This window comes from Nicrophorus vespilloides, unplaced genomic scaffold (assembly GCF_001412225.1).
Source record: "Nicrophorus vespilloides isolate i.1.1-1 unplaced genomic scaffold, Nicve_v1.0, whole genome shotgun sequence".
Taxonomy (NCBI): domain Eukaryota; kingdom Metazoa; phylum Arthropoda; class Insecta; order Coleoptera; family Silphidae; genus Nicrophorus; species Nicrophorus vespilloides.
In genome coordinates this window covers 17,851-28,797 of record NW_017096932.1, presented here as the reverse complement: position 1 = coordinate 28,797, position 10,947 = coordinate 17,851, and the positions used below count along the sequence as shown (strand labels likewise).

The following is a 10,947-nucleotide window of genomic DNA, read 5'->3' as shown; positions in this document are numbered from 1 at the left end:
AAATGATTTACGAAGACAAAAATTAAAAAGTTAATTAATTAAAAATTAAGAAATTTATTTTGAAATTATGGATTTCATGGAAACAGTTGAATTATTTTAGAATCTATAACTTCTTCAGTAAATTTTAATAAATAAGAGTGAGTAACTAAAAAATCAATCTGTTTTTGTAACACTGACGTTGTGAATAATGACTTAAGTTCAATAGGTTAATCTACTTTTTAATGTATTACATTAGTCTTTATTAACGTTTTTGTATAATATTGTAGACTTATTTTAATAAATGAATCTACTATAAATTAATAATTTCAGCAAGTTTTTAATGTGATGTTAGTCAATTAAAGTTTGAATGCTTAAAGCAACAATTTATATGACTCAATCATTTTTTCAGTAAATTTTAAGAAATATCAATCTGTTTTGTCTGTAAAACTGACTTGACTTCAGGAAGTTGTGAATAATAACTTAAGTTAATCTACTGTGTAAATGGACAATTTAGACTAGTTTTTTTTCTTGTTGCATTACTTTAGTCTTTATTACTTAATAATTAACGTTTTTGTATAATATTGTAGATTAATTTCAACAAATTGATCTACTATAAAATAATAATTTCAGCAAGTTTTCAATGTAATGTTAGTCACATTAAAGTTTGAATACTCAAAGCAATAATTTATATGAATCAATCATTTTTTCAGTAAATTTTCAGAAATATCAATCTGTTTTGTCTGTAAGACTGACTTGACTTCAGGAAGTTGTGAATAATGACTTAAGTTAATCTACTTTGTAAATGAACAATCTAGACTAGTTTTTTTTCTTGTTGCATTACTTTAGTCTTTATTACTTAATAATTAACGTTTTTGTATAATATTGTAGATTAATTAACGATCTTGTATAATATTGTAGATTAATTTCAACAAATTGATCTAATATAAATTAATAATTTCAGCAAGATTTTAATGTGATGTTAGTTAATTAAAGTTTGAATACTTAAAGCAATAATTTATATAAATCAATCATTTTTTCAGTAAATTTCAAGAAATATCAGTCTGTTTTGTCTGTAAGACTGACTTGACTTCAGGAAGTTGTGAATAATGGCTTAAGTTAAATAGGTTAATCTACTTTGTAAATGGATGATTCGGACTAGTTTTCCTCGTCTTTTTTTCTTTTTGTAAGAGCGTTGACGCGACGGATTCGGATGAAACGAGGATTTTCGCATTCGGGAGGGAAACGGAATTAGATAATTGGGTTATCGCCCTCTGTCAGCGCGTTACGTGGTTATATAGATTTAATTTCGGTGCCAATTATTTTTAGATAGAAACACGGATCCGAGCGACGCGAGAATGAATCTCGGTGAGCACGCGCGCCGTTTCGAATAGAGTCTCCGTTTTATTATTACTAGTTTATTTTTTTTTCTACTTATTTTTTGGCGGAAATTTCTATCGGATTCTAGAGAGAGGAGAGCGCGCTCTTCTATAAATAGAGTTCCCCCAAGTGCGGATTGTTATGTGAACGTGTGCTAGAATGAGAGAGAGTAGGCTTGGGTGTGATGTCACCGGCAGCAACAGCAAATTGAAGCCTTTCTGGGAGTCTGAGTGGATGAGTGGGTGACGTCGTCATAGTCTACTACTACTACTTGGTTCGATGCAAACATAAAGTTGGGGTATAGTTCGGTGGGGAACGTAGTTAGTCGGATGCTGTAACTAAGTGGACATCATCGGCGTGGATTTGCAAGTTTTTTTGTTTGTTTCTTCGACGGTGACGATTTCGCGGTTGACGTCATCGTCTGCGCGCGGGTGCAGGGAGGTGGAGGAGGATTCAGAGCTGGTGTGTTCCAACCTACCTACCTACTTACTACACACTATACTGCCTACCTACCACACGCGAGCGTCGTATATACATGTGCTGCATCAAGTTGAGCGACTAAGGCAAGGCAAGGCAAAGAGTCTGCTGCGGGACAGACAGATAGATATATACTGCAGCAGCAGTCGGGAACGGGGCAGCAGCAGCAATAGCAACAGACAGCAGCAGCAGCAGCACCACCAGAAGAGGAGGCGTTCGTTCGGATGGTGTTGGCGTTTGGGGATACCTGCGATCGGCGCTCACACATGTCCGGCTTTCATTCATGTCCAGTGTCTGGAGTGCGCGCGAAGTGCGACCTCAACGACGAAGACATCATCAACAACAACAACAACAACTGCAAGAACAGTTGTATTTATTATCCCGGTGGTGAAGTGCGTTATGGCAACGGAGGTCCGCTCCGCTGCCCCTCGCCAACATCAACATGCTGACACTAGCGATGCGGAGGGAACACGAGGATCATCCCAGGAACACCTTGCTCAATAACGATGGATGCTATTCGCGCCAAAGATCGCGGGACAATACGGCCCTCGTGGCCGCTGCTACAACAGGTGGCGAAGAGTTTGTGGACATCTTACAAGTGCAACAGCTTCTTCTGGACGGTGGCGCGGCAGCTGCGGCGGCGGCAGCAGCAGCAGCAGCAGCGGCTTCTTCATCGAACGGTGTGCGAACGCATCATCATCATCATCATCGACAGTTCAGAACCGGTGCAGGTGGTGGTAGTGTTTCATCAATTGGTGCATCAACAACAACAACAACATCTTCTTCGTCCTATGTCACCCCGACGACGGTTTCGACGGGCCGCCTCCTGGCGGACGCCTTCGCCGCCCCAGCCTACTACTACCCTGGATACGGCCATCACACTCCACCCGCGTCCAGCGTCGACGATCTCGTGGCACTCTGGTTCACAGGACCCACCCCATCAGGTAGATACCTTTTCTTTCACTCTTTTTCTACTCTTCGCAATCCCATTCACTCACGCATCGTCCATTCACACACCTCAATAATTACTACTACTACAGAAACCCCAAAACCTCCACCTCAAGATAACTTCCTTCACCGCAAACTCGATTACATTCACATCACCGCAACCTTTCAATCATAACACTTGTTTCATTCACAATCTACTACAACCTCGATCCATTATTATTACCCTTATTAAAACCACCTAAGCAAGAGTACAAACATAAGTGTTATATCATTCAAATTTTATACAATTAATATACTTAAACTATATACTTATTTTACTTATATTTTGCAATTACAACTAAAACTTGACTAAAAATTTTACGCAATTTACTTTATTTCAATAATTTTACATACATTTATGAACCAGAAATGAAATTACAAAAACTTGAAATATTATACAACTTTGTTAATTACATTATTTATACATAGATTGAAAAATCGCTATATACTTATTTTACTTATATTTTGTAATTACAACTAAAACTTTACTAAAAATTTTACGCAATTTACTTTATTTCAATAATTTTACATAAATTTATGAACCAGAACTGAAATTACAAAAACTTTAAATATTATACAACTATGTTAATTACATTATTTATACATAGATTGAAAAATCTTAACAATAACATTAAATTTTATAGTGTAAAAACTAAAGTTACTATTGAAAAATCATAAACATTAATTATCTTTAACTAGAAGTTAAATTTGCGTAAAGTTCATTAAAAAATTCTTTCGAGTTGAAAGAACAGAAATCAATAAAAAAAAGTGTTACAATATAAAGATCATAACGTCTTATAGAATATAACCATTGAATATAAATCGACCGATTATACTAATTCCCAGATAAAGAAAAAATGTAGATTAAATAAATTTCCAAAAAAATAAATAAAAATATTTATTATAGATATTATCATAAAATAGTCGTAGAGGAAATTTGACATTTCGTTTATTCCCATTTTCGTCTTAAACTATTTCAATTGAAAAAAAAAATACTGTTAACTATTATAAATATTCATTGTAATCCATAATTATTACTATTTGTTAATTTAAAAAATTTACAGATTTTGGAAATTTGCAGATATTAATTAAACAAAATAACTGAAAATTTGTAAAACTACGCATTTTTGTAATGTCTTCACAATTTAATTAATTACTCAACAACAACTCGTACTAATTACTACATCAAATATGCAAATTAAAGCTAAACTATGTTCTTTCCAATAAGACTAATTAGAAATGTATAGTATTCCACAATAAGCTGTAAAAGTTGAAAAAAATGAGTAGAATAGTGCAAAAGATTTAGATTACATTTATTGTTGGCTCAGGTATAAATTATCAACAGAGTTTGTTCCGCGGATCTCCGCGAGATTTCTAAGAAACGCCTCAAACATTCATTTAAACGCTTCGCAAACAACATTGAGTTTCGACCATGGAAATCCCGGCGAAAGGTTAACAAACTTCCTTCAGTTTAACTTTTTATTATTCTTCCTAAATTTAAATCGACTTAATTCATTTCAATACAACCTACCTACAACTAAATCTACACCAGTGTGTTTACTTTTTTTTTAGTAGACTTCTTTCTTCGTCCGATCCACACTTCCTTAAAGCGTTCCAACTACAAATTTACATAGAAATTAGATTATAACTTACAATGCACGCAGACACTCTCACACACAGATCGAAGGCATTTGCATATAATAATGAAATTTCGTTCCTACTTACAAATGTAATAACAGTAGTATCGAAATCTTGCGCGTTTCATTTCGTTCCATTGAATTTGGATCAAAAGAAGGACAAAGTTTATAGTGGATAGGATTGGAAAGGAAACTTAAGTTGTTTTAGTTCAGATGGAGAAACAGTTGCGTGTTTCGAATGGTGAAAAAAAAATTGAAGTAGTGGGAACAAAGCAATGGGCGTGGTTTTGCACAGGTAGCGATGGTGATGGTATTTTTCTTTTTCTAGACCAATCGTCGTTCTTCCGCATATTTTTTTCTCCGTCGAGATAAAGAGAGAGAGAGCAAAAAAAAAACGCAGGTAAATTACGATCCAATTGAAGGCACGAGAATGGCCGCAAAATTTGTTGCAAAAACAACGTTAAAAAGAAAAAAAAAACGTCATCTCTTCTCGGAATGTTAACGAAAACAAAAGCAACATCTGTTATAGAATTGTTTCCATCATACTTGATCTAAGTTGATACTTGTAACAGAAATAACGTGCGCAATTAGAACGCAATAATAGAGAAAGTTTGCATGAATCGAATTTGTGTTTCATTATCTGAGAGAAGGCGAAATAATCGATTGTTCCTTTTGATTCACGAAGAAAATAATGTCTACAATTTGTTAATTTTTGTAATAAAATATAACGAGTTTCGTTTGCTTAATAATACTTGTATTTTTAACATTTAAATGTTAAACTTTACACCTGTTTAAAAATGCAATTTATCGCGTGATTATTCAATTAGATTTTATTCGAGTAATTAATACATATCGGGGATTTAATTGTTGCAATTAATTTGTTGTTGAGTTTTATTGCTGGTTCAATTAATCAATTAACGAATGAATGAAGCACGAAATGTGAACGTGTTTCTTCGCTAATACGAAAAAGGTATGGTTCCATTCGTCAGATGAATAATGCAAAAGCCCATATAAATAAATAAACGTCGTGTCCATTTCATCCATTGCCTGCGGACCAATCGCGTCGCTCCGCTATTTAAGGTAGTTCCGGCACGGACCAATTAAAAACGAGCGAAACGCATTCAATGCTAATCGATGGGCGTATTTTTCTGCACGTCTCCAATTTTATTTTTTTTTACATATATAAAATAAAATAAAATAAAATTCTTTCCATTTGAATTTTAACTATCTTTCACACAAAAACACATGGTTTTATATTCGCTGATTTCTGAACGAATCGATGCATTATTTATGACCGAAATGCGTTTCATCATCGTTTGGAATTTCGTAACGCGAACGAATGCAACTTCTTTCGTTTTTGTTGTTCTTTTCTTGTTTCCTTCATTCATGCGTTATCCTTCGGAATTCAAAGTCCTTGAGTGTCCATTGAGGCGTTCCTAATCCGATACGAAACAACTGTATTAATTAATCGAGATTTTCTACTAAATTCCTTATATAAGCGAACATAAACTTATTTCAATGCGAAAAAATAATTGGTAAATAAACGACGTTTCTTTTCTTTTCTTTGCCTTTTTTTTGGGTGGGAAATGTGTGTGTTTGTGTGTTGAGTTAATTAAAAGAGAACGAAGACGTTTACGGTCGAAGCCTGAGCTTCGAACTCGTCCTCCTCCCTTCGCGACGAAACGCTAATTGGAAACGAGCGGTTAGATAATATTTTATAGGTAATTAACTAACACTCGGTGTCTGCAAAAGGCTACAACTACTACCTGTTTGTTTGTTAAACCGTACGCATTTCTTTTTTACGACGATCCTCGTAAACGCATCCGTGAAATTGATATTGAGACGACGACAAGAACTTAAAATGTTTAAGAAAATTTCTGCAGCTAATTTTCAATCACGTTTTATAGCTCAATTAAGTAAAGCAATCAGCAAGGTTTGTTTTTCTATTTGCACGGATTAATTACATTGAATTGAGTCAAAATATTACATTTTGTTCTCATTTTCTTTATTGAAATTTCTGCAAATTCTCTCTTAAAAAAATATATCTTTTTTCAAATAAATTATAAACTTTTTCTTATGAAATATGTCGAAAACTTTAAAATTTTATAAATATTTAAATATCATATTGGAATTAGTCTTTGATTACACGCACTTCTATCTAATAATCGTTAAGTAATAATAATTATTGATTTAGATATAACGAGTTTTCCTATTTAGTTCGTGTCTACGCGTTATTTAATTACTCGATAAGCGTTTGCGCCAATTAGATCATTGAAAGTGCAAATCAAAGATAAAACTATGACCTTTCCAATAAGCCTATTTCGAGGTTGGTAGCAATTACAAATTTCTTGTGATAAGTTGTTTAACAAATTTCTAAAAACCTCTTTTAAAAAATATTATTTTTTAGATAAACTATAAAAACTTTTTACTTATTTTATAATTACATCAGAAAGTGTTTTTAATTGCGCATCTTTTGATATAATAATTAATAATATTTAATAACAGATTTTTTTACATTCTTTTATCAAAATTTTTACAACGATATTTTTTTTTATAAAATATATCGAAAACTCTGAAATTTTATAAATATTTATTACAATAATGGAATGAGTCGTTTCTTACGTACCTTTTTATATATTACTCATTAAATAATAATGATTATTAAACTAGATATAACGAGTTTTCCTATTTAGTTCGTATCTACATTTTGTTTAATTACTCGATAACTATTTGCGTCAATTAGAATATTCTTTTATCAAAATTTTTCCAACGATATTTTTTTTTATAAAATATATCGAAAACTCTGAAATTTTATAAATATTTTATTACAATAATGGATTGAGTCGTTTCTTACGTACCTTTTTATATATTACTCATTAAATAATAATGATTATTAAACTAGATATTACGAATTTTCCTATTTAGTTCGTATCTACATTTTGTTTAATTACTCGATAACTATTTGCGTCAATTAGAATATTCTTTTATCAAAATTTTTACAACGATATTTTTTTTATAAAATATATCGAAAACTCTGAAATTTTATAAATATTTTATTACAATAATGGAATGAGTCGTTTCTTACGTACCTTTTTATATATTACTCATTAAATAATAATGATTATTAAACTAGATATAACGAGTTTTCCTATTTAGTTCGTATCTACATTTTGTTTAATTACTCGATAACTATTTGTGCCAATTAGAATATTGAAAGTGAACATCAAAGATAAACCTATGACCTTTAAAATAAGCCTATTTCGAGATTTGTAGTAATTACCAATTTGTTGTTATAAGCTGTCAAAGTTGATTATCCTAAAACAATACTTTCTATTAAGTTATAAAAAAAAGTTCTTACGAATATTCGAGAAAGTAATTTGGCCACATTGTTTATTAGAACAGTGTGTTTCATGAATGGAAAATTTGTTATGATTACTCAAGTTAATTGAACGTTTTGGAGCTTCTGGAAAGAAAATCGCTTCGTTCGATCCAACTCTTTCCCCATCCTTCTTCCACCAATCACTTCACCATTATTACGTCTCTCTCGAATATTATGTGCACGTTGGAATTCGCGAATGTGTACGTTATGTGCGAAAACGGCGGGTTGGCGCGCGCCCAACATTCGCGACGAAACTATTTACAAATATTACGCGCTCGCGGTTCGTCCAAAAAAACGAAAAAAAAAATTACGAAATTGCGAGAATTTCGCAAAACAATATTTGCAACGATTGCGTTTCGATCGTTCTCGTAGGAAAATATATATACATGTATATATGTGTGTGGAAATGCATTCTGCTCCATTCATCGTCGCTTGCACTCTTCTCCGTAATAAAGTTTTAAAATTAGAACGAACAGTAATCACCGAAACGCTCGTTACGCATTCCGAAAAACCGTTTGCCAGATGAATCAACGCTGCTTCTGATGCTTTTCCTTCTAGTATATAGAATAGGAATAGGAACGGCATCAGATGAGCAGGAAACGTACAGATTACCTAATCCAGTGTTTATTTTCATCGCCGCTATTGTTACCAAACGTTACTCATCACAAATATGAGCGAGTAAAGTAATAAACAATTATTGCTTTCTCTAAGCAGAAAATCTCATGATTTCATCCATAAAATTTACAGAAAAATTCTTGATTTTCTACACTGAATAAACTAAATTCACCTCAATTCAAGTTAATGTTGAAAAATTGAAATATTAACGTTTTTTTTATGACAATATAAACAAACGTTCTTTTTGCTTTAATAAAAAAGTTATTCGTTTAAGTACAAATTTCTTAATGTGATACGAATGTAAATTGATAATAAGAGTTAAAAAAATAAAAAGCAGAGAATGTTCTGGATTGGAATGATGAAATTAATAAAACGAAAAGAGAAACCGATAATTGTAGTGGAAAAGTGTGCATTTATGGAAACAGGATGTGAACTCCAAGGATAATCTTCCAAATCCAACCGTGCATAATTAATGTGTACCAGAGTAGTTTTCTCTCTCCAGAAAGAAACACACTTACATACACATGTGTTTGTGTGTGTGTATATATACACATATATCTGCATGTGACGTAGCCGGCGAAGAAGGCGTTGGATGAATGAATAATACGTGTGGGTTAAGTGGACGCGTGGTGCTGGAATAAGAAAAAAAAATCAACAAGAAAAGAGAACAACCGTACATTAATATTATTGTTGTTGTTATTATTATTACTATACTTATTATTATGTTTCGTAATGTACCGAATACGGAGATATCGACGACGATTATGAGAGCGTCGTCAATCTGCAGCAGCATTCATTTTTTTTGCAGACGGTAGATGGGATTGATTTCTTGCGCGAATCAATTAGTCGTCATTGTGTCATTCGATTTGCATGCGGTTTTTGCACGAGAAAAATCTCGGTGCATTCGCGCCATATGGTTACGAGTGAAGAAAGACGCACATTCGCAACAAATAAAGTGTATATAAAATGAAGAAAAGAGCGTTCGTTGATTAGCGTTTTGTTCGCCTTCGATCGGAGCGAGGAAACTTTGCATTATTCAGATTACGTAAAAAGCATTTAAATTTTCTGCTCTTCGCTGTGACCATATGGTCTTCCTCAATATATTCGTTCTCGGATTTTCCAGATTTCATTTGCTTTGGACACGTTTTCTGCTAACATTTTCATCAGTCTGGAAATCGTTTTCCAAATCTATTTCCCTTTTACTAAATTATACTCAAGAAAAGCAACATTTTCTTCAGATTCTTTACAAATAATTATGAAATCAACGCAACAAAACTTGATTTCCAATCGTTTCTCAAATTTAACATATTGTTATTATCATTAATTCAATTGCAATATGGTTTAATTTATCGAAATTAGATTAAATTTAATTAAAAAGTAATGTAATTATTTATATGTTAAAGTTGTATAAACATTTAATTAAAACAGTTATAAAATATTTTTTTCTTCTATTATTGAATCAATCAAAATATATAATAAACTACTTTTTTAATTATATTTTAAATGAACTAAAACTTCGTTAAAACAAAAATATATAGAAAAGTTTAATTATTATTATAACTATTTAATTGCAATGTTTGACTTAATTAACTTTAACTTTGATTAGTTAATTTTATTTGTACTATTTTTTATCAAAAATACTTTCATAGAATGTTAACAATTATAGTAAACTAAAGCAAGTAAGAAAAAAAGTGAACATAAATTAATGTTTGTTTACTCACAAAGCAAATAAGTTTCATGTGTAAACGATTTAATGAATGAATTAAGATGTAATTTTGTATTCGAAATTACGTTAAAATTTACTTTTTATCGCGTATTTTACATGATATATCATCGTAAATCGATAAACGCTCGAGCGACGGTAATAAACTTAATTGGATTCAATCGAATTATCCCAATATTTGATCAAATCCGATCATTGCGCAAATAGTCGGAGAAAGTTCATAATATTCGATGGAGGTAGAGAGAAAGAAGAAATCAGAGTGGGCAGTGAAACAAAAAAAAACAGGAGAGAAACGCGACGCCCTCCCCACCCCGGAAATGCGTCGCGCTGCCGGAAGTCGAAGACCAGGAATTCAGGAGGCGGGAAGCGGTTGTTGCGGCGTCGGGGGCGGCCATCTTTGTTTATCGACGGAGGCGGCTGCGAAACCATGAATGAACGCTGACGTCACGGCGTCGTTACTCTCGCTGGTCTCGTGTGTGTGTGTGTGTGTTTGTGCAATTTTTGAGGGTCGCTCGATAACGGTCGCGTGCGTGGCGTCGCGACGCCCACCCTCGCCGTACGCCGCACGCTCCATTAAGAAACCAGCGGGATGTACATGACATTCACGCTTCCAATACACGAGTTCAAAAGATGGATAAAAAAAATTAAGTTTTGTTTCATGGGCGACGCGATTTCATAATAATTACGATATAGGTATTGAGTCAGAGGCGGCTGCGACGGCGGTTGTTTCTACCGCCACCACCGCCGCCGTAGTTGTTCCGAGCAGCTGACGA

At 33.1% G+C, this 10,947-nt stretch overlaps 1 protein-coding gene across 1 annotated transcript in view; it reads left to right on the top strand.

The window, feature by feature from the left end:
• The first annotated feature begins 2,113 nt into the window (after window positions 1-2,113).
• Window positions 2,114-10,947, top strand: part of LOC108558531 (early growth response protein 1) — a 14,912-nt gene continuing 6,078 nt past the window's right edge. The window contains exon 1 of the mRNA XM_017915462.1: window positions 2,114-2,777. Within this exon, the coding sequence (XP_017770951.1) occupies window positions 2,276-2,777 (502 nt within the window). The 5' untranslated portion in view covers window positions 2,114-2,275. The remainder of the gene's footprint in view (window positions 2,778-10,947) is intronic.